We start from the raw sequence: 24,961 nt of genomic DNA, 5'->3' as shown, positions 1-24,961 counted from the left end.
TTTGACTTGTGAAAGTGAAAACTGATAAACTTATGTTAATGTAAAAATATGAGTTATTGATCACATTTTTCCCCAGTGTAGTTCATTGTAATGACATTGTGTTTTCCTCTTTTGTGCACTTTTACAAAATACACCAACACTTGTATCTGTTCCCAAGAAAGTGGTGGCTGAAATATGTGCAGTAAGTGGACATTTTATAACTTTCCAAAGGAAAGAAAGTATAAGACTTTGTAATGTCCATTTGTTTCCATTGAATAAACCCTCTCAGATAACTGTCATATGGAGGAACTAGCCTACCTGCAAGTGCATAAATAACTTTACTTAATTTATACTTGAATGCTTTATGGCTGCAACATAAATTGCAAGATTCCACATCTACAGAAAGGCCTACAGAAGAGTCTGCACACACAGAGGAGACATAGGCCTACAGGTGGGCAGTGTATAGCCAACTTTTCCTTTTTATTTGTTGCATGAGGCATGTGTCTAATATCTCTTGTTGCAGGCACTTGACCACTGGCTTTTCTTTACAAAGAACAATTGAAATAAAACTCAAGGAACTAAGCATAGGCTATTTGTCTTTTATTAAACATTTAATGAAAAGTGTTTTTTTGGCAGTGTTGTGTAGTATGGCACATGCAACAATGTCACAGGCCCTGTCAGGTGTGCAACCCCTCAGTCTTTTCAGACACTGAAATCTTCCCTTTAGTTAGCCAGTTCATTTCATTGTGTGCCCTTGTCCTGGCTATGCTGCATTGTAACTGGTTTGGGTCAGGGAATGGGGGCATAAAACACCTGTCTGCAGGCAGGAACATGTCATAATCACCTATGAAAAAATGCAGTTCTGTTAGGATCAGCATAAGTGTATGTAATACAGTGAGCTTGATATTTAATTGTGGAACTTTCCTTACCACTTTTAAATAATGTGCATAAATGTGAATTTCTGAAAATTCTTAAGTCATGCACAGATCCTGGCCATTTTACTTTCACATTTGTGATATGGAAGATTTGTCAACTGCCTTTTTTATTTGATATAATATTATTAATCTGGAATATTAAGATTAAGAATCACAATAGTAACTGGGCTGCACATTTACATTGTGAACCCCCTTTCTGTTCACATAATCCCCTTCATTGAGGCATTGATGGCAGTCTATGGTCTATAAACCTGAGTGACATATACTGTAATCAGCATGGTCATGATTGCATGATCTTCATAAAAAAATATGATAGCCTAATAATAAAAATAATAAAAATAAAAAACTGCTTAAAAAAACTGCTTTACAACATTGGGTCTTAAGTGGCTTGGAAATGCCACAAAAAAAACATAAAACTGTTTTGTAAACCTAAAAACGACAGACAGCACTTTCCATCAAGTTCTCCCCATCTCCAATAGTGTAAAGGAAAGAGCCACTCGCAAATAATCTTAGGGCACAGTGTGTGCTGTAGTTAAAGCCCGACTCTGACAAGTCGAAAATAAATGTGCGTTTCCAACAAATTAATAATGTAAATGACAATCTCACGAGTCACGAGAAAAAATATATATCTCAGAAAGTGCTGCGCTGGACTTCCCGTATCAGCTCCGCTTGTGAAGCCGCGATCTAATCCTGTTTACATGAAATAAGCCTGCTCGCGAGCAGGTTTAAGTTTGCGCACCTGTTGCTATGACAGCAAGTCCAGGGGCCTGTACCATGAAGCCGGTTTAGGTGGCTAGCCAGCTATGTTTCAGTTTAGTTTCCGCCAACCCTGGGTTTTAGGTACTATGAAAGTAGCTCGGCTTTAATCGGTGTTCGTTGCCATGGTATCTTACGCTGCACGGCTAACCTGCTCCGGGGCAGGTTATGTTCTGGATTCAAGATCTCAGACTGAAGTTTGACCAATCAGCTGAGAGCAAAGAAACATATAGGTGACGTAACTTATTCACCTTTTCTTCCAAATCCGGTGACATCTCAGCGCAAATTGTTAGACGAGTACTTCGTAAAGAAATAATTTTTAGCATGACAAAATCCCCTTGCCTTTCCTGATAATTATTTGTATGAAAGATACAGATTTTCCGCGGAAGCAATGTCTTATCTTTACGAACTTCTTGAGCCGCACATAAAGAATTTAACACGTCGAATTCATGCACTTACTGTACCGCAAATATTGCGTTGCGTTTTTTTTTTTTTTGCAAGTGGTACATTCTTGCACGGTGGGTGACGCACAGAAGCTAGGGGAAAACATATGTTTGTCGAACCATTCGCAAGGTGGTCCTCGCTCTGCAGGAGTACATTAATAGTTTCATTAATAGTGTTTCCCGGACATTTATCGACCATGTCCATAAAAGAGGACTTTTATAAAATTGCCGGTAAGATATATTGATAGGGTGACATCACATGAACACTTTTTTTTGTTTGTTTTTTGTTTTAAAAGAAGCAAATTTCACAAATGTAGGCTACTATACAATACATGTTAAGAATTATTTTAAATATTTTTTATTATTATTCTGTTAATCTTATGATAGGATTCCCTAGAGTCATTGCAACATGCAGTCTATTGCTCCAATCTCCACTGCTCTAGGGGAACATGAGGCAGATTATGTTAATAGGAAGTCCTATCACAGCCTTAATGTTCAAGTAGAGATGATGTGAATATGTGAGATGATTATTTTCTGAGAGATGAATCTTTAAATTAATAGTAGCCTAACATTAACAGATATAACAATGATCTACTAAACATTTCATCTGCAGACGACTTGTGGTCATGAATGTATGATCACAAGTTTGGATGCCAAATGGCCTGGCTCCAGTGCTTGTCTCACAAATTTTCCGTGAGTCTTTGTTGTGTCAGCGCTTTGAGGAAAGCAAGTTCAATTTGGTACAGTACAAAACACTGTTAATTTGAACTGAGATAGAAAAACCTACACAATAACCCCATCATGACCCTCAGACAGGGCCACAGCACCGCTTCAATGTGGCCCTCAGTAAAACCAGAGTGAAGATAGAGATGACCTTTGGCATCCTAAAGGCACATTTCAACTGTGTTCGGCGCTTCAGAGTCACCAGAGCGGCCCACCCAGCTGGTGCAGATGTAGAGGCAATCACCATACAATATTACACTTAATAAAAGCACATTGAAACTGCAGATAGGTCTCAAACTGTTTTATTGGTTTTGTGGGATGGGAGGGAGAAAGAGCAAGAGAAAGTTGCATTAATAAATATTCATACTAAAGTGTTACTTGGTTAAATAAATTCACATACTGAGATCAGTTTTATCCAGCTGTTTGATCTCCAATTTTTTTTTTTTTTTGGAGCCTTCTCAGCTCACAGTCCAGTCTAGTTCGTCTCCTTTAGTGAACAGTCTAGTTCAAGACTCCTTTAGTGAGCAGTCTAGTTCAAGTCTCCTTTAGTGAGCAGTCTAGTTCAAGTCTCCTTTAGTGAGCAGTCTAGTTCAAGACTCCTTTAGTGTGCAGTCTAGTTCAAGACTCATTTTGTACAGGGCCCTGACTGAGTCTGTTTCCACCTAAAACATAATTCCACCACAAACATGATCATTACAAGTTTTCTGGAGGCTCAGAAAAAGTTCCTTGACTTCCTACAAACACAGGACTGACTGTAATTTATGTCAAGGGTTTTAAATCCTTACACATTTCTTCTGAAGCCCATTGAGGTAGAGGCCTCCATTTCTGGGGCAGGTTCTGAAAAATCCTACAATAAAAGAGATGTGTAAGGGCCAGTCCCTTTTTTATGCCACACATTTAAATGTTTGCCATAATAAAAAGCCCAGTGCATTCACATCAGAAACTGTCTGAGAACACACAGACAGAGTGTCTTCATTTCCTCCACCCTAATAAATAAAAATAGGCCAATGTAAAGCATAACTGTTGTAAAGCAGGTTATGTTTGGTGTTCTGTTTGCTGCATACTGACCTCTGTGTGGGAGACTGTGTGTGTGTGTGTGTGTGTATGTGTGCTGGCTTCAACAGGGACACTGTATTTCCCTCTACTGCAGAACATACAGTCAGCCATATTTAAAACTTAAAAAAGTAGTAATGTATTGCACACGTACCCAGTGTTACTTGCTTAGAGGAGCCAGCACCAGGGTCAGATTGTACAGCACCTGTAATCACATCCATAATCGGCCGTCCCTTATTGCCTACTCAGAGACAACTCCTCCGCCAGTGTATTCTGGTTTTCTGAATTTAACTCTTTATTTCTGTTTGCTGCAAACAAGTGTTTATGATAAAATGTTCACAAAAGTAATAAAAGGTTGCAGTAAATACTCACCACTTTGAATTATATTTTTATATTTTGTCTTTATCTGCTGCCAAGAACATTTGGAGTTGGGGTTGCATCTAAAAATCAATGAATATTAATCTTTCTTAGTACATCCATGCACATTTTTATATATTATAAAAATAGGCTATAGGCTATATTACACGTATAGGCTACACATACATAATGTTACATAAATATATAACGTATTTGTTTAACTAACACATTAACATGAATCAGCAATCTTTCTCCAACAGTCTTCTCTTGCTTTGGCAGCAGAGAACGTATTGTTTCGAGCTTGAAATACATATTTAAATTCATCGTAATTCTGAATGATTATCTCTCGTTCCTCCGCGGAAAAATATATCGCTCTCGCTCTACCCGCAATTGGTTGTTCAGTGCCGACGTCACTCTTTTATGTGCACGCGCGCGTGGAGTAATCATAGCTTGAGGATCAAAGCCTGAGTTGACAGAGAAAGTTGATGAGCTGCATCATGGTACCAATAAAGCCTGATTGCATCGGTTTGGTTTTGTCAACTCAAAACTAATCCTGTAACCCCGAGTTTGTTCAGCTACCTTCATGGTACAGGCCCCAGGATGAGCTTCGAAGAACCAAACAATCCAAGATCATGCCAAATCGTCAACAATCAAATCCAGCTAACTGAGTTAGCGACGTACGAAGAACGAGCCCCTGGAAACGCACATTTCAAAGTAAAATAACTGGCTGTAGAAGTGTTTTTCAGAGAAACGAGTATGTGAACTTAGCATGTTTCCTCAATATATGCAAACATATTATGGTATTTTTATGCTTTAGTAGAGTGAAAAAGTTACCTTTAACTCTTGGATGTTCTGCTGTTAAAAAGCAAACTATCCGTTGTAGCCGACAATAAAGAATAGGAATTCAATGAAGATCTGAAATGAAATTATTTTTGTGCCTGCCTTATTTGTTACCATAGTTACCCTGATTAGTTCCTGATTGTTCCCAGGTGTGTCTTGTTTGCCAATCACCCTTGTGTATAATTTCTCATGGTCTTTTTCTGGTGTTGTCCCTCTATGGATGTGATAGATTTGTTTGCCTTCCTTGCCCGTGTCTGGATTTATCAGTTTTGCCTGGATTTACTTTTATTATGTTTCTTTGAATAAATGTTTGCTGCAACTGGATCCTACTCTTGTTGCTACGAAACAGCCACCGTTACAGATGTTAACATTTGAAATTAGTTGATTAGGTCAGTTTTCTTTAGAGTATTAAAAATATGTTTTAACTGTATAAGAGAACAGGTTCAACTGTCCCTGACATTGGACCAAAAGTACTTCATGTCTTTATGAACTAAAATGTGAACTATTTATATGTATTACTGACCATAATTTATTTAGTAGACAAAAGAAAGATCACATGAAAAAAAGTTTTTGTGTGGTAGCATAATGTTAAAAGCAAAAGGTGTTCCAATTGTATATGTTCTACCCTACAGTGGTGTTATTTTGCACCGGGCACATTTTATCTTGTGATTTGTTCCTGAACAGTAATGTACGGCATTAAATAATGTCCATCCCTTGACAATTTTTTGATTTTTAGCCGGTGAACAGATTTTAAAATGAAAAAGAAATTAAAAGGGATGTTGAAGTTTAGAACAGTTTGGCACATTGGGAAAAAAAACAGACTTAATGAGAGGGATATGGGCAGGGTGCAAAGAGAAAATGTACAATCCTGTGAAACTGTCGCTGCTTATCGAGCTGTATGGAGTGGAGTGGTTTGAAATCACCAATGAAATCTGACAACCACTGTCTCAATTTTTTCCCAAACACTTAAATGATGATTTAAAAAAAATATTTTTTCAGCCTGGACCAGCCAGAAAGACATTCCTGTAATTTATAGATAGATATAATATTCAGAAGTAAACAGCGTAGCTGACTTACAGATTCAGTTAACATCCACAAATGAATAAGCGCGACGATTCAGGGAGCAGGGCACAGTGAACGCTACGCTTGAGCAGACAGTTTGTGAATAGGCTACTACAAATGATGGCCGTGAATAAAATATAATATTCAGAAGTAAACAGTGACAATGTTTAGCTGACAGTGTTTATGTCAGAATGTTTATTTTTAAACCACAACCCTCTAATGTCAGAATGTTTATTTTTAAACCACAACCTTCTTAGTGCTTCTTTTACCGATATATTTAACGATACCTTTTGCATTTCTAATCCAAACAACGTCAAACTTTGCACTGCACTTACTTGTGCCCGTAGCAAGACACCTGTCAAGTTTGAAATCCATCGGACAAACGGTTCGAGAGATATCCGAATAACAAACAGACAGAAACAGAATGCATGTGCAGTCATAAGCGCGTGTCTCGGAACACTGCGGGACTGTTTTTCCAGCCATATACATAGTACATAGTACATAGTTCAGCCATATACATAGTTACCCTGCTCGCGTAGACACGTCATCAGCGTGTTCCATCCATGAGGCCATAACTGAGCTCTGCAAAGGAACAGCAGCCACTTTTTACAGATCCTCCTGAACCAAAACATCAAGTTTATGCCATGTCGTAATCGTAATTACAAGATGGCAACCCATGACGTTTTACCCGGCTGTTCCGGTCCTCAGACTCGGATTTGTGTTTCAACACTATCAACGGCAAAATGAATCTGCAGCAGTCAGGTGGTACAAGTAAGTCAGAGTTCTGTAAGTTGTTTACGTGCAATATTATTGTAATGTTATGTGTAATGAGACATGAGGTTATTTAACACTTCGTGAAGCTTTTTCAATCTCTGTTGTGAGCGTTCACGTGTTTTGAAGGAGGCGTGGCTTTGGAGACTGTGCTCCGAAATTGCCTACCCTAAAGGTAAACACAGCATATCTGAGCAAACATTAGACAAATTTCAGTATTTATTGTTAATTGATAGTCAGCTCATTGTTAAAAACACGTTTATTAGACTAGATTCTGATCCATATCAGGACATTTGCTCAGCACAACAGCAAACCAAACCTGTGTCTTTTGATGCAATCAATCTGTGTACAAATCATCGAAATAAATTAAGACCAGATTCACCTTTCATTAGAATGTTATTTTCATTACACAAAACATCACAGCATGACTACAGACAGACAGCCAACATTAGCAAACCACATTGGGGAAAATACAGCAATGAGTCATCATATGCTCTTTGATGAAAATACGAGATTAGTTTTATTGATACCACACATTGCAAACACTGAGGTGCTTGAGATGAAAGTCTAGTGGCAAAATCCATTCTTTGTACAAAATCTTTTCAAGATTTCAAGAGAGAGGTCCACTAAGACTGACCAGAGTGACATGTAACTCCAGGCTTGGCAGCAAATAACAGTGCAATGATGGCCTTTCCAAAATAAATATTTAGGCAAAAACTGTCATCCGATATGTATTCTTACATACAACCCTATTTTCATATATTTAATTAAATCACAAGCACATTTGCAAATGTACAGATATCAGGTGAGGCAAGTAGAGTTGGTATCATTTTACTTTTTCATTAATAAGCAATAATAGAGTGGCGCTCTCTAAGTGTAATGAAAGTATCTCTAAGTACTGAACTCTCAATCCCTTTCTCCATAAATATTTCCATCCTAACAACTGTCTCCTTGGAAACAAGGAAAGCCCCATGTGTTGTCTAGGCAACCACATCAAAAACAGTAGGTGTATGTATTTATTAAGAAGTAGAGAGTGTGAACGTCCAGTTGTGTTGAGGATGTGGAGGATTAACACAACGCTCTGATAATTTAGTGTAGTTGATGTAGAGTTGTTTCCCTCTGTGGTGAACATTGCTTATGCCCTTCAGATCAGTCACACACTTTCATTTCACAACATATGTCTAGCTCTTTGGCTCAGTTTCCTTTTTGGGAAGGCAGTGGATACACAACTCTGTTGTTTCCGAGCATTTGCTGCTTTCTGGAGGCTCTGCTTTCTGTTCCTGCAGAGATGGATCACAGCTCCCAGTCGCATTTGATTTCCACTCTGATGTTCGGGTGGATCATGGAACTTGAGGATGCTGTAACAGTCTCTCTCTGTGTGTATATCTAATACTCAATATCTGTATCCTTACTTCACCTGTAAGTCCTGTCATTGTCTGGCCCTGTTGATGTCTATAAGCTGCCTGTGTCCAAAACATTCAAAGTTATCGACAGGCTGGATGGCTCACTTAGCCATGTCCTCAGCCACTGCCTTCCCTAATTTGTCTTTCAAGTAAGCCACTTTCTGCCAATCAGATTTCAGCTCCAGCCATTCAAAGTACGGCACCTGTAGGGGGACACAAAAGGAGTGGGGTTGTAACAAATCAATATACTCAAGAGTAAAATTGCAGTCACATTTGTTATTGTTTAGCAAATATTCACAGGCGAAATTCCTATTTTCAATAGGAGTCCATGCAATGTAGAATTTCCCAAATTTCACAGATTTCGCAACAGGTTCAAGCTGCATTGACCAACAGAATTCTGCTTGGTTCGAATGTGATGGTTTTGTGTGGCAATGTATAAAGCAGTTTACACAGTTGAAAATAGACAATGGGTGAATTTTGCTAATGTATGTCTCAGAAAATGGAGAAATGTTATGAACTCTTGCCTTTTAAAATGGCTTGTGTCAGCTAGCGCATCAAATGGCAGGAGCATTATGTCAGCCTTGTGCTCAGTTGGAAGTCAAGACAAGTCCAGCCAACTCTATTAAACTGTACCCCAGGAGGCAGAGGGCTAACAGGATTGGCCTACATGCTGCAGACAGAGCCTGAGTCCTTTTCCGCAGTTCTGTCTTTACTGCCGCTATTTATAACCCAAAATCAAGGGGGACTGCCTGCCATGTAATAGCTATTACAATAGGAATAGAACTAATCAGGCTAACAACACTGGAACTATAAAAAGGAGAGAACTTTTTTGTATCATATAAGAACTGTTATTGCGTGTTGGAAGACCATCAGCAGGTAGATTTATTTTATCACGTGACGAGAGTGAGGCCAGCTTACTGACAAGACGATGGCGGAAGATTTGGTTTCAAAGCGAAATGTTAAAGCGCCTATTTGGCAATATTTTGAATAAACCCAATGCTAATAGTGAACCTGCAAACGTAATCATAAAGAATAATGATGAACCCAGTATTCAAGCAATTGCCGCCCCGAATTGACGTTATTTCGAAAGCTTTACAAGCGAAAGTAAAATGCGCACAGCTGCACGGGCATTCATAAGCAATTTAAAAAGTGAGGTGGAAAAGAGGGAAAAACTCCAAACTCTCCAACATAATTGCAGCGTGCACTTATTATGAATAAAATGTTATCTGTTAATGTGGATGTTAATACAGTTAGTGTGAACACAACAGGCCTTAATACTTCAAATTAACTGAGATATGTTTTCATCTCCTACGCTTGTATTTCACTGTCTCACCTCCACCACTATAAACCCAGCCAGCTGTAGGTGGCGTTTCTGCATGGCAAAGCGGCCCAGAAGATCCTTGCTCTTGAGGCAGAAGTTAGAAAACTCCCAAGACAAAAATGCTATTCTGCAAATAGACACAAGCACATTGACACAATCAGAAATCATCTCTGTATGTGATCTTAGAACAAAGCTTTCACATGAATACTCACCGTCGTGCCCCTGCAGGTAAGGCGTCAGGTCCACCGCCTCCAGGTAAATGAGGGGCTTTCAAGTTCTCCAAATCAATAGGTTTATTTTCTGAATCTACCACGAGCTCTCCATCTGTGGTGAACATAGATCAACAGATATACAAATTATCAGGAGGTTCTGTTAGACCCATGAATGGAAATCAAACCTATGACGTTTATTACCTTGTAGTTGCTACTCACCTATTGTCCAGCCGTATACAGTTTTGACAGCAGTGCGGAGGGCCTGTGTCCGGCTGTTGGTCAGACTCTGGAGGGTTGTGTGTAGGCTGCTCTGCATAGGGGTGTTGGTCTCCACTTTCCCCTGGGCAGCTGGCAGCAGGACAGCAGGGGATTTAATAGTGATTCCTAGAGGCTCCAGCTGAGCAAAGGCAGAGATATGCAGCAATTTCAGCCGATAGTTCTCAGTCCGATCCACAAAGCCACCTGTTGGATGAGTCAGGAAAACATCACAATTACACAAAAACATGATAATGACTGCAGACTGACTTGAAATATGGTGCACAGCTTGACAGCCTATGAAAAAGAAGCGTGTGACAATTCTGCAATTTATTCTTTTGTGTTCCACATTGAAAAATTAACTGCATACATTAAAATACACATGAGAGTGAAATAATGACAGTATTTTCATTTCTAGGTGAACTATTCCTTAAAATACACTACCATTCAAAGGTTTGTGGTTGACAATATTTTTAAATGTTTTTGAAAGATTTATGCTCACCATGCCTTGATCAAAAATGCAGTATAAACAGTAATATTGTGGAATATTACAAATTAAAATAACTGTTTGATGTATTTGGCAGAGACTGTATGCTGATTTGGTGCTCAAGAAACATTTCTTATTATTATCAATGTTGAAAACATACTGCTTAATAACCACTTAATATTTTTGTGGAATGTTTTTGTGATTGTTTTGTGAAGAAGTCTTTTGTTATGATGGGATAGTCTTTTTGGGTCACCTTTGATCAATTTAATGCATCCTTGCTGAATAATAGTATTAATTTGTTTAAAAAAAACAAAAAACATACTGACTCCAAACTTCTGAAAGGTATTGTAGGTTAGATCTGCCTACAATCGGTCATGAAAGTAGAGACAGACATTGGACAATGCACCTATACTGCCACCGTGTGTTTCGAATGAGAACAGCAAATTATATTAATCACATTGATACACAAGAAATATAAATTCATCAGTTTTCCCAAAATGAGAGTATAGTCTTTTCTGAATATTTTTTAGCACATTCATTCCCTCGCACCTGAAAGTTTCTTCTGAAAGTCATGCTTTGTAACTGAAGAGATGTAATCAGGATTGGCCTGGTTCAGCACACACAACGACCAGACCACATCTGTTTTCAGGAAGGGCTCTAAATTTTGAAAGGACCTTTCCAGAGCTTTGTGTACCTGTAGCCATACAATAAAACCTATTACATACATACATAAATATACAGTGCATTGCAGTTAATCAAGGATAATAACAATATATTACCACTCGGATTGGTTACCTTATGGTAAAAGTCCTCTCCTCTGCCAAGTTGGAAGTTGAGTTTGGCGAAAGACATGAGAAGATTACAGACCTGAAGAGTGCTGTAGCTTTCACTATAATTCACATAGTGCTGAAAAACAACAGAGAGGGGGACACAAAAGAAAGTATGTGTATGTAGATGGAGACTGGCGATGGAGAGACTATTGCAATCAAAAAAAGACTCTAACCTGAGCAAAGCCTTCAAACAGAGGCAGGTGGAGCCACTTGAGGAAGGCTAGAGACTTGGCACAGCGGGTGACATCTAGGGAACTCAGATCTGATAACCTAGGCAATAGCTCTGTCGCTATTCTCTGAAGAACCTGTGCCTGGTGAAAATTCAGCTTGCCTTTTATTCAAAGGAAGATGAGAGGATAATTAGATGTTTACAGTTATTTATGGAAGTCTAGGCCAAAAACCCAAGCTATCACAATCTCTCACTGACCATAAGTGTACGCAATGTCAAGCAGCAACGGCGTTTTCAGTTCAAAGGAGGATTTTTGGTTCAGGTGGTATGAGAGAGCCCGTAACAAAGAAATGGCCCTCCTGTTTTGAGATGCCAGTGCTAATGCCACCTTCCGGATATCATCTGCGCTAAAGCTCTCTGCCAACTCCAGAGCCTGGAAAGCACAAGATACAGTTCAGCGTTGGTTACATAAGCCTAATACAATATAATGCAAAGTGTTCAAATATGTTTGGTTGGCTAGGTGGCTAAAGGTGTTTTAAAGTGTGTGCACTCACTTTGTCCTCCAGTTTGTCCATTAGAGTGGGGGAGAAAAGCAAAGCACGGCCCATGAGAATGGTGATGGTACGACTGTCATTTAGCTCTGTCCAGCGCAGCTCCAGTTGTTTCAGCAGGATTGTGGTGAGCGCTTTGTTTTCATACCTATCACAACACAAGCAGCCACATTACAAGAACAAATCAGCTATCAACTACAGCATCAAGAACTTGTTTAAAAAAAGTGGTGATTTTTTTTTCATTTTGTTGCAGGATTATTGACGTATACAAATCAGTTAATTCAATGCAGGCACATACAAATTCTCTATTGATATACAATATTGTTCAAAAGTTTGGGGTCGATAGGATTTTTAAAAATGTTTTGAAATGTGTCTTTTATGCTCACCAAGGCTGCTTTTCTTTGATGAAAAAATTGAGTAAAACCAATAATATTATGTAAAAGATTACAATTCAAAATAACATTTTTATTTTAAAATGTATTTTATTCCTGTGATGCAAAGCTGAATTTTCATTACTCTGAATTACTCTGACTTCAGTGTCACATGATCCTTCAGAAATTATTCTAATATGTTGATTTGGTGCTCAAATTTGAATTTGAAATCAGATTTGGAAACATGTCTTATTATTATCACTGTTGGAAACAGTTGTGCTTAATATTTTTGGGAAACCAAGACACAACCAGAGGTCGCTTTAACTGAATATTTTCTGTCAAAACTGCATAATCTACCATATATGCTTGTCCTGTAAGTGCATGATAAAAAATGAAGATGTGAATGAAAAGCCATCAAGTCTTGAAAATTAAAATGATGGGTAATAATCAGGTAATAATAGATTATGATGGAATTTTTATAACCCTGTCCATCAAAATGACAGACAATGAGAAAGTCTAATGCGACCTCTGGTCACAACACAAAAATTTGGAATTATTTTTAATTAGTCTGTCTGCATGTTTATTAAAATCTTACAACTAAAACAAAAATCTGAATAAATAAACAGACTACCCCACTAATCAACTAGTTCATTCAACAACTGACTAGTCATCCCTTATAGGTCTATTTTTAAATTGTGCTAATGTCTATGACTGTGAATCATGCTTTGTCAAGCATGTGAATCTCACCCTCTTTTGCGCTGAAAGCCTACCCAGTCCACCAGGTAGGCCAGTTGACGGTAAGTAAGGCGCCGGATCCTCCAAAGCACTTCATTCTGGATGGAGTGGAGTACAGGGGCATCAGAAGGGACACCCAACATAGTGAGCGTACGCAGAAGAGCCACCAGAGATCCATTCCACACTGAGGACACCTGTGTGAGAACAACAAGATAATCGTCCACCGGCCCAATACATCTTTATCAGTGACAAGTGACTTTCAATTCAAGCTGCTACTCAGACTGGTTGTCATTGTTACCTGAGCGTTTACAGTCTCCAGCATGTGCTCGAAGCGCGGGTCCTGCAGAATTTCTTTGCCGCCCTTCCCCATGATCCGCAGGTTCAGCTGGACCAGACACCTGGCAGCATCGCTGGCAGATCTGCCTTGCTCTGCCCACAACTGAAGCACTTCCTGTGGAGTGGATGCCTTTTCAACAAGTTTGACAAGTTCTGTACATTCATATGGAAATGGTGTCTCCTCCATCCTGGCCAGTTCATTGCCCTGACAGAAGTGCCTAGCAGAAGGTCGGATCGAAGACACGGACATCGGGCACAGCGGCTCTGTATGGTGAACTGTGGAAGTCTGTGGTCGGGCTGAGGCCACGGCAACCTGAGAGCAGTGAGGAAACCATCGCGCCCATCTGCACAGCAGCCTGCTGGTCATTTTGGAAAGGGAACTTCCTCTATTCAACAACCGAATCAATCAAAGCATTTACACCCACATCTCACCTGAGCACCTAAGAATCAACCAGACAGCACATATAAGAAAAGTAATAGTTGTGAGCCAAATAATGTAAAAAAATAACACTAGTCAGATGTCGATATATGTATATGTGTATATATATATATATATGATGTTTCGTCGATGTGAACAATTAAATGATTTATTTAACTAATTATATTTTACTAGTACTCAACAAAATAATCTTGAGCTTCGACACTTTTCAATTATACTGCATGTAAACAGCATGTAAAGATCTGTCAGATGTCTTATTATGCCTGAATTACCTAGCTGCTATCTGTCATGGGCAGAAGTCTATTCTGACCTTGCGATTTGGGCAGGCGCAGCAATAAGCTTATGAAACTGTCAACGTTATCAATAAATTTTCAGCAACTCAGTAAACATCGATACAGTTTAATAAACATGTTTTATCATACGGTTGTGGCGATACAACAAATACTGCTTTCTTACCTTGTCAAATTAGCTTTTATAAGACTGGCGACGACATTCACATGGAGGGACTATCGGTCGCGGAGGTTCTGCGTCAGTGTGAACCGGCAACACGTGATTTCGACAGCATATCGTGATTGGTCGGTATACATTTGAGTTAGAAAAAGTTAGATAACAAACCATTTATTATTTGTATTATTATTTGCATTGAATCCAAATAGTAGGCCGATCTCTTCAGCATCTGAAAAAATCCGTAAAACGCTCAGTGTAAGGTTAACTTAAAAAAAAAAAATATATATATATATATATATATATATACACACACGCTTTTATTAATTTTTAACTGTCAATAATAAATTATTTGTAATAATAATACTGCCTCCGTATGTACTTATAAGATTTTTGAGAGAGGTCAGACATTAGGAGAAGATTTATCCGTAGGCTTACACATTGACTTTCAGAATCAGAACCTATAGATTTGAAGCTCAGTTACTGCACTCTTGCTTTAATATGATCTAGCTTCTGTAAAATAACAACATTACACATAGTACAATTACAGGGCTGAACTGTGCTGCCATTTGAGTTGGAGGTGGTGGTTTTACAATAGGCTATAAGTTTTCTTTCAGATACAGTGAAAGCACACAATCTTTTAATTAACCCCCAAGCTAATGCGTCATAATGTTATTATTCACTAAATATAGATTAATTAATTTAAAAAGACTAGTTTTGCCATATAGCGAAGGAGAGAACTAATTTTAGTCGGGTCTACTATAAGAAGCTATTCATAAGACGACCAGCAGATGGCGACATTGATTCATTCATAGCGCAGTTCTCACTTAGTTGGCCTAAAATAAATTTGACATTATTTTTTTGATGATAAAAATAGGCATACTTACTACTTTCTCAAAAATATGTCTTAATTGAAGTAATATTTGAGCTGATTGGTAAGCTCAGCCATAAAGCTCCAGGTTTTCTGTAACGAACAATGTAAGTGACTGAGTTTATCAAACCCTTCATTAACTGTTCCAGTTGTATTATTCTCTAATGGAAACAGGGTGCACAGATGCAGAATAGCGGTCTATTCTGGGTTCAGTAATAGCATGAATGCAGCAAACAAAAATAACATTTTGCGTCATTTTGTAGAGGATGATTTTGTCTGAATCAGCCTAATCTGTTGTGACATGCATGCTCAAATGTTAAGAGTATTTAGGAAAGTATAACCTCATTTAATAAATATTCCCCCAGTTTCACAGACAAGTTTTAAGATTAGTCCCAGACTAAAATGCATGTTTGAGCTGTTTTAACTGAAAGCAACTTGCACTGACATATCTTAAAATACGTTTTAGCACACCAGTAATGCTTTTTTCTAAGGCACATTTATAAAAGCTACTTAAATGTACTAATTGAACTAAGGCCTAATCTTGGCTTAATCTAATTCCTGTCTGTGAAACCAGGCAATAATCTAATATAATAGCCTTCATTTTGATTGGATGCTGGATTAGGGTTCTGAAGAGATGGACTCTTGAATTTTGTAAATGAACAATGCCGTTTGGATTGGAATATATAATGTAAGATTAGTTGGTGTGCCAGCATTCAGTAGCATCTCAAGGAAGTTCAGCCATCTTTCAAAGGAGAAGGGAGATGGTTCGATCTTGTACAAGGCTGTTCTTTATTATATTGAATTTACGAGAAGAAAAGGGCAAGTGAAACATTTTTCAGTAATGAGGCGACTCAACCGGAGGTGAATGGAGAGGATAAACTTTTAGAGGCAGTGCAAAACTTCCTTTTTCAAGTGGCACTTTGGAAAGAGAGAGTGAAAGTGAGACACAAAGCGAAAAGGGGAGAGTTACAGTCAGTCACTGAACCCTTGGTGATTTATGCTTCATTCCATCAGCTCTCTGTGGCGTACATAGTCATCTGGTTAATGGTGTGATTTACATTAACGACACAGAGAGGTGCAGCCCGTTTTACAGTCTTTAATGCACACATCAGAACTTTGACATGCTTCGCGGTAAGTCAGGTTGATTTGCATATGCTTCCAATATGTACCTCAAGGTGCTTTGAGTCAGTTACCATAAGCCTTTGAGATAGATTTGTGTTATGTTTTATGCCGTTTGAAGAAAGACATATTAAAACCGAGCCTTTAAAACTCAATCCAATCTTCTTGTAAAACTGAGATGCATTTGAAGAGCAGAGGAGTAGTTAGTGGGCCGGGTTAAGTGAAGTTAAGTATCTGTCAATCACACTCATGATAGTTTAACAGTGATGAGCTGTGAGCTCTGGCCTCCTCTAAGGATCTTATTTTAGAGCTCTCTTAGTACAGATGTCATATTTGATTTTTATTGCAAATGTATATTTCAGAAATCAAGAGGGGTAGGCTTTGGGGATCTGTTTAAATAACCAGACTGAGCTGAGTTCACACTGAAGCACAGTTATATGAACACTTCTGTTCAACTGTTTGTTCTAGTCATTAGTGGTGAGGATTTTTCAATGTTACAATTTTTCATTGTTACGCTAGAAGGTATTGACAAGTGATTGGCTGCATCTGAAATCACATTCCTACTATATAGTTAACAGTTTGTGACAAAATAAATATATCAGAATTCACAGTTTAAGAAATACATAAAAGAATAGGCAAAAAGTTCCAAGATACTTCTTCTGGCGAGATTCTGAAGTGAGCATACGATAAACAATTTACGATCCCATGATGCCACAGGAGAGGATTTGTGAAGGGCGGTGACTAGACGCAACTGATGCTGATAGGTCACGTTATAAGGGCAACATGGCGAATGGAGTGTCCAGTTTACATTCATACTATATAGAACATACTTTTTTAGCTTTTCTTTTAAATAAATACCTACTCAAGAGAGTATGCCATTTTGGACACAGCCATTGTCTTTATGAGTAAATTACTGAATCATTATTCAACAGATTTGTTCAAAACATGAGTAATTCAGGAACAAAACAAATGTCTTCTATCTTTATGAGTGAGTCATTGAATCATCCACTCAACAGACAACTCATCACAACTGTGGCGTCCAGAACAACACCCTTAATTAGAACATATTATGAAGTGTTATTTTGACCTTAAAATAGTATTCCATATAATAGCCTATGTAAAAACAAATATAAGCAATTTGTAGATGGATTTTTCCCTGAAAAGTGTAAACTGTGGTGGTGTGAAGACATCTAGTTCTTTAAACGGCATGATCAGCCTCAAATACCAATGTTGGGAGTTGTTTTTCAATACAAACATAGTTTTTGCTATACCATTTAGTGACTATATGGTGTATACAGAATATATATAGTATATAGCCTATATATATATATATATATATATATATATATATATATATATATATATATTCTGGTGATCTGCAGATGTTGTATTAGTCACTTTCTGCAGCAAGCACCAAGAGCTTTTCATCTTATGTGTGCACATCAGTATTATTTGGTGTCTTTGTCAAGGTATGGTGACCAAACACACTCTCACACCCCCTGATTGCTTTTCTTGGGTAACATGAATGAAATGTATACATCTCCACTGAAGCGAATCAGACCCCCTTCTTTTCATCTTCTTTTACCCCTATATCTTTTCACTCGCTCTCCCTGTTGTATTGTTCTTTACCACCTATCTAACTGTAAGGTTGCTATGCCTGTCTTTCTCTGCCTGGTGTTTGCAAGTTCCATTATGACATGATGATGACTCTGAGAGCCTGTCTGAAGTGTGTCTCGCCGTTGGCTCAAAAGTTTGTTGGTTTTGTTTATCTTTTATTTTTCTTTCATCACAGCCTTATTTTTCTGTTCTTCAACTGCAATGCTCTTTGTGACCTGTCTGGCGAGAATGGAGACAGGAAGACATCAGCTCTGAATTCCAATTACTCTGGGATAGCATACTCTAAAAATATGTGTTTAGAAACAAGTTCACACTATGTGTCCACTCGAATCAAAAGTTATTACTGCTGTTATTTTCTGCTGCTATCAAGCTGCTAATAACACTTTCACATAACACTTTCACACAGTCATAGTCTTGCACATGTCTGCTGCTTTTCTTACGTAATTGAAAACACTGTAAAATTTAACAGTTGTTCTTACTAAGACTTTTTATTTAACTTTACTTAATGTCCAAAAATTTGTTGAACTTACTTAAACAATTTAGTAATCTGTACTGTTTGCATGCTATGCCTTCGTTACTCAGAAAACCCAAGTAAACATTACTTGACTGGTTTGAGTACCATTTTGCAAAAAAAAAAAAACGGCGGGGCAAATGGACTTTTTTCACTCATTTCTTCCACTTCTGCAGTCATCATTCTTAGTTGCATTTGCTCATTTTCCAGTCACATAAGTTGACTTCATAAATTCATGTTGATTTCCTAAAATTTCTAACCATTATTGTAATTAGTGTTCCCTTTGTTTGGGCTCTTGGAACTTCATTTATATCATTGTAATTCTCTTCCAATTGATGCAGTGATGCAACATGAAATCAGTTATTTGATTTCAAAGGAAGTGAAGAAATAAATATTATATATATTTATACTTAAATTATTCCATGTTTTGAATGAATGTATTAATGATATATATCATAACTATATTTCATGTATAATAATGATCTTTTAACATTTTATTGCTAACACTTAAGGCATAAACTTTTAATTGGGTTTATATAATCCCTATATATTCGTGACAATACCTTGCAAGTTTGCTTGAGTCACACAAATACTTCAACATTCAGCATGCAAACCACAACAATGGTAACAAGTTTTTTTTTTATTATTCATTTAATTATGTAGACCATTACAATTTTATTTGCCGTCTCTTGTCAGTATAACAATAACGATAGCAAATAAAATTGTAATGGTAAAATAAAGCCAAAAATAGTAAAACAAAGCAATTATGCACACCTCAATGCACTCTGGGAGTACACTTCCTCAGATCACAGATAGAATTAAGTTGACAAAACTTAAATAGAATTCTTAAAAAAGAACTTGATACAATTAAGTTATGCTTAATTAAATTAAGGCAACAAGTTTGCACAATTGAATGAATTAAACTGAACAAATTTGTTTTTACGGTGTATTCATGGGGATTTATGAGTGAATCTGTTCTCAAATAAATTATTCTGACCAAGCCATAGGAGTTCAAAAGAGTGATTCTTTGAAGGTTTAGTTCTCCTAGAAATTAGGATTTTGTCATCACTTACTCACCAGTACTAACCTATTCCATTTCTTTTTTCTGGGAAGTACAAAAGGAGACATTTGAAGAATGTCACTGGTCACTCTTTTCATTACAATAAATGGGTATTGAGGCGTTCGAACTTCACAAGGGACACAAAAGCATCATAAAAATGGCCCAAATGACTTGTGAACTTTATTCTGGTGACGAAACAAAGCTTTGCGTAGCATTGTGGCTTTTCAACACAGAGTACGTTGATGAATTGCACTTACCAAAATACTGTGTCCCGCTAATTTCAGATCTGCTTCTGCAACTGATTAGAAGAAATAAATAAAAGTCACTTTTAAAGTGATTAAAATGAATGAAACAAATGAACAGTCTTATTTCATAGGCAGGGTTCATATGGGCTATGGTTCTCAGGCGAATGAAGCTTTGGAAGTCATGGATCACATGCTTTTAGCAAAAACAAATCATCAATCTTCAAATCTTCTGAAGTCACACGATAGGTATGTTTGAGGTAAATTTAGATTGTTATTCCCTGATAATATTCCTCTTCAGTGAGCTTTTAACCTCTGCAATCTGATCATTGATTTGTGAATGAATCATTCAAACTTTTATTTTAGAGATGTGTATAACAACATGGTTGCTAACAGCACAGCTTCAGTTACAGGACATGTGATTCATCTGTTTTTTCTGAATCAGTGAATTGTTCTGTTTGTGGTTAATGTTCCCCCTTTTAGCTGTCACCATGTCGATAATGGTCTTAAGATGAAGAAAATGGGTTCTGGATGAACATGCTGTGTGCTCTTATGATTTTTCAAACCATCTTTAATTCAATTGGCCAGCACCAAAATAACTTTAAAAACAGAATCTGGGGAAGAAATCCATTTTGTGACTTCAGCATGATCATAAACACACTGTGGCCAGTTAAAAAAAAAAGAAAAAAAAAGGCCTGCACGCTATAAAGATGCTTTTGAGACATAAAACAATGACATGTGTATGACCTCTTTGTAAACTTTTCACTCACACACACGTGGATGGTTGTATAAATCTGGTAAATCTGTTTTGTAGTGCAGCCTGAAGAACACGGATTACACCACAGAGGTGTGATTACTGAGTGTGAGACCTCTTTCCCTCACACACGTGTGTGCGCACATACCCTAACACAAAAAAACGTCCTACATGTCCTCTTTCAAACGGGCTTAAGCCTTTGGAGACGTGACCTTCAACTCCACTCCTTGAAAAAGTGAAGGAAATAACTGTTTGAAATAAAGTAAGTCTGAGAGGAAGACGGACCAAGGGGACATTGTGAGGAGCGTGACCTCTAAATGTGAGACTCCCTGTGTGTGTGGTTGTCATGCACATGATTTCACTTCCTCTTAACTTTTTCAGACGAGTTTTTCGCAGCTGTTAAAAATTTCTTGTGATATTTTGGCTGTCGGCGGTCTTGTACATGTGCTTGAGGATTTGCTTGTTTCTGTTGTCTGATTGATGCCATGCACACCAATTTGCCTACTTATACTATGCCCTAAAATTATGTACACTTTTTTAGTGAAGTAAAATACATACTTTTGAGTGTGTATAGCAGAATAGTAGGCAAGCTTTGGGACGTAATGCCAAAGTCCATTTAAGACAAGTAATTTCACTCGGCGGCCATCTTTGAAACGCTTCTCTGGCATTCAGGTGAATGTCTCTTTGAATGGGGAAATATCAAATATCAAAAAATGTTTGCCAAGCTTGTGATTAAACTTCAAATTTGAAATCACCAATAAAATCTGACAACAACAGTCTCATCAATTTTGTTTCTAAACAATCAAATCATGACAAAAAAAATAATTTTTGAGGCTAGACCAACTAATGCGCATGCACAGTACTGACTGTGACGTTCCTCAATATGCGTTCTTAAGCGATTTTGCATCCTTGTGTACGTATACTACGTCATCATCAACCGTCAAGGTTCAATTCCAATACTCAAGAATGCAAGTACATAGGACGCATGAAAGTACCCAGATGTGTTCTTGATATCGAGGATGCATCGAATGCAGACTCGAACCGTTAGAAATCCCAGAAGATGCTGCAGGCGGTCGTTGTACGGAAGCCTGTAAGTTTTAAACTTCTCGTTCTCACTTGAGAGATTAAGTTAATTCATATAAAAACACAAACCAAAACATTCTCACCTTTGAAAAGTTATCCCATTTCTTCAGGAATTCAAACCTCGGCAGTTTCACAATCAGAAGCTCTGCAATGTTGTGGCATTATTTATTCTTAAGTCCTGGAGGCCGACGACGGCGAGGACAGCGGGACAGGAGGCCTCCAGGGCGACACCAACAGTTCAGGGGGCCAGAGGCCAGGCTTGGCCACTACGGCCGGGGACCCATAGCCAAAATGTTCTTGGGCGGCGCTATGGGTTTAAGGGCAGGAGAAGACTCAGGAACATGTTTAGGAACAGGCTTAGTCTCAAACTCAGGAACAGGCTCAGGCAGCATGGCGGCGGCCATCTTGTCTGATGGCTCAGGTAGCGTGGCGGCGCCATCTTGTCCGGAGACACAGACGTAGCAGCGTCCATCTTGTCCGGAGACACAGGTGTAATGGCAGCCATCATGTCCGGAGACACAGGTGTAGCGTCAGCCATCTTGTCCGAGGGCTCTTGGAAGGGCGGCCATGGCGGGACGAGGCTCTGGAAGAGTGGCCATCTTGGGAGACCTCTCTCGATCAGGACTCTGATGAGGTAGTCATTCAGGTCAAGGCCAGCCAAGTCCATTTTTACTGCTGCTAGATCCAGTGTTGGTCAGTTATTCTGTTACAATTGGTTACAGAGATGGAGGAAGCAGGATCTACGTGCAGCAGCTTTATTAAACAAAAACAAACTCAAACTTTAACAAACGGATACTCAGGGACAAGATCGGGAACAAAACAAGTAATGTTAATAACTGACAAAGAACCAGACAGAACACAGGGTTTATATAGACAGAACTGAAGAGCAAATTAACAAGACACACCTGAACTAACAATCAATCAAACACCATAGAAACAAAAGCAACTGCAGACAGAGATAGAGCTCTGCCATGCACAGATGCACTTGAACAGCACGCAGAGAAAAATGACCCCACATCCAATCAATGTCACTTTCAGTTTCTTGTGCTCATGCAGACAGACAAAAAAACTATTTTGGTGTTATCTGTTCTTTTCACACTGCATATTTTTTGGGTGAAGGACAAAATGGTGCTGTTTTGAGTAGCTGACAATCCATTGAAAATGTCATCTTTTTTAGATTTGAAAAAGTATGAGAAGAGCAAACTGGGGTTTGTGATGCATTGTGATAACCTTGGGTGAAAGAAAGGTAACTGATAAGAGACAGACACGAGTTTGGTTACATGTGGGGCAGGGGACAAAGTCCTCCCCTTGAGAAAATAAGATGTGTGAAATGGATAAGGGCTGCGCTTCAAATAAAAAAGAGAGACAATGGAAGGGTGAGAGAGAGAGAGAAAGTGATAAGAAATGGAAAAAATGTTCCAAAGGCCTGAGCGACATCTGTGACCCTGAGCTGCTGACAGAGGGGGGATAATCAGAATAAAACAAAACATGAAGGACAGCTAAGTTTCTCTCTACAAAATATGGAATAAATACAAGCATGTTGCAAGAAGAATATTGAGCATTGAACGAAATTGGAGAGCTTTGGACAAGCTGTTAGGAACCATACACTCACCCACACATACAATAGTATCCAAGCTAATATTCATAAGAGAAAAGACAAACTGTCAAGGGAAAGGAGAGTGCCAAGTTGATCCATGTTTCCTCTGCTCATTAAAAGATATCTGTTACATGTCATTTCCCTTATTAAATTGCTTTAAACAGGCTCAAGAGGCTGTTGACCATCTGGGTAATGTTCTCCATGACCTAGCTCAAATGTCTAATCAAGAAGCTTATAGCCTTTGGGTCATTCTCAAAATATGGTGACAAACATGTCCCTTGACTGTTCAGTCATAAAAACCTTTTAAATATTAAAGGGGTGGTTCGGGATTTTTGACATCGGACCTCATTTTTAAGTCAGCCTGGTTGTTATTCATCAGTGGAGACATTTTTTTAAAAAAATTATCCAGTCCTTATATTTGGATAGTTAGCCGATGCTAGGCTAGCGCGAGTCAATGGTATATGTTAGCCAGCCATTAAAAACCGTTTTACCCACTCCACAGTGCACCAAACGCAAATCAATTATAACACTAGACTATCGATGTATATGTCCGTTGAGAGAATAATGTTAGAAATCAAACTTACCTTTCATCACATTGCATTAGTTATAATTTGTTCCCTGTAATCATAAGCCTTGTCTACAGCAGCAGCGGAGTGATATTGATTACCTAGGCAACCGAGTGAGCCGGTACACACATGACGCAAGTGTATTTACCTGCCTCTGGCACAACTGTAGTGCGCTTCTGTTCTGTGTTTACTTTTTGCCGCATTACTAACCGGAGCAAAGTAAAATTCCGCAGCTGCTGAGAAACTAGTTCCTTTGGGATCATTGAGATGAAAGGTAAGTTTGATTTCTAACATTATTCTCTCAACGGACATTTGCATCGATAGTCTAGTGTTATAATTGATTTGCGTTTGGTGCACTGTGGAGTGGGTAAAACGGTTTTTAATGGCTGGCTAGCATATACCATTGACTCGCGCTAGCCTAGCATCGGCTAACTATCCAAATATAAGGACTGGATAATTTTTTTAAAAAAATGTCTCCACTGATGAATTACAACCAGGCTGACTTAAAAATGAGGTCCGATGTCAAAAATCCCGAACCACCCCTTTAAAGAAAAAAAATTATATAATATTTTAGTAAATGTATATGAAATGTGGATTTTTTTCTATCTATCGCTATCTCTATATCTATATAGTATAATAATGTAAATCATTTAAGAAGAATGTTTGCCCTTTAAAGGCACACTATGTAAGTTTTCGCCACTAGAGGTCACTTATTCAAACCAAAGGCTTGATGGAGCTTTGATTTCAAGGAATCATGGGAGTTGTTGTCTTTACCTCTACAGCTGGTGGCAAATACGACGGGACTCAGGCAGAAATCATATTCATGGATGACCGGTAATGTAAAGATTTATTGACGTTGTAAAAGCCGTTGGAGCGGAACGAGGCCGCTGGAGCGATTGCTAATGAGAGACAAGCACGACACACTGTTCGAGAGCAGAGGAGCTTTTATTATGCCACTTACGCTTCTTCTGGTCATGTGTATGTGGGGTAATGCAGCGCTGTTTTATCATATTAGATACATTTGAGTGTGTTGAAAGTTGTTATAATGCTTGGCGGATACTATATGATA

The 24,961-nt window shown here is 38.3% G+C and overlaps 1 protein-coding gene across 1 annotated transcript; it reads right to left on the bottom strand.

Annotated features, from left to right (window-relative positions):
• Nucleotides 1-7,410: 7,410 nt before the first annotated feature.
• tbrg4 (transforming growth factor beta regulator 4) lies at nucleotides 7,411-14,591 on the bottom strand. Its single transcript, XM_084089064.1, has 12 exons — nucleotides 14,485-14,591; nucleotides 13,552-14,029; nucleotides 13,266-13,447; nucleotides 12,151-12,295; nucleotides 11,855-12,029; nucleotides 11,601-11,758; nucleotides 11,393-11,503; nucleotides 11,147-11,291; nucleotides 10,075-10,317; nucleotides 9,856-9,967; nucleotides 9,656-9,770; nucleotides 7,411-8,525 (listed from the first exon to the last, which is right to left on the bottom strand). The coding sequence occupies exons 2-12, from the start codon at nucleotides 13,954-13,956 to the stop codon at nucleotides 8,424-8,426; spliced, it is 1,893 nt and encodes a 630-aa protein (XP_083945190.1). The 5' UTR covers nucleotides 13,957-14,029; nucleotides 14,485-14,591; the 3' UTR covers nucleotides 7,411-8,423.
• Between the last annotated feature and the right edge of the window lie 10,370 nt (nucleotides 14,592-24,961).

This window comes from Abramis brama, assembly GCF_963993115.1.
Source record: "Abramis brama genome assembly, chromosome: 17".
Classification (NCBI taxonomy): domain Eukaryota; kingdom Metazoa; phylum Chordata; class Actinopteri; order Cypriniformes; family Leuciscidae; genus Abramis; species Abramis brama.
Note: the sequence above shows the minus strand (reverse complement) of the source record. Positions and strands in the feature narration are given on the sequence as shown.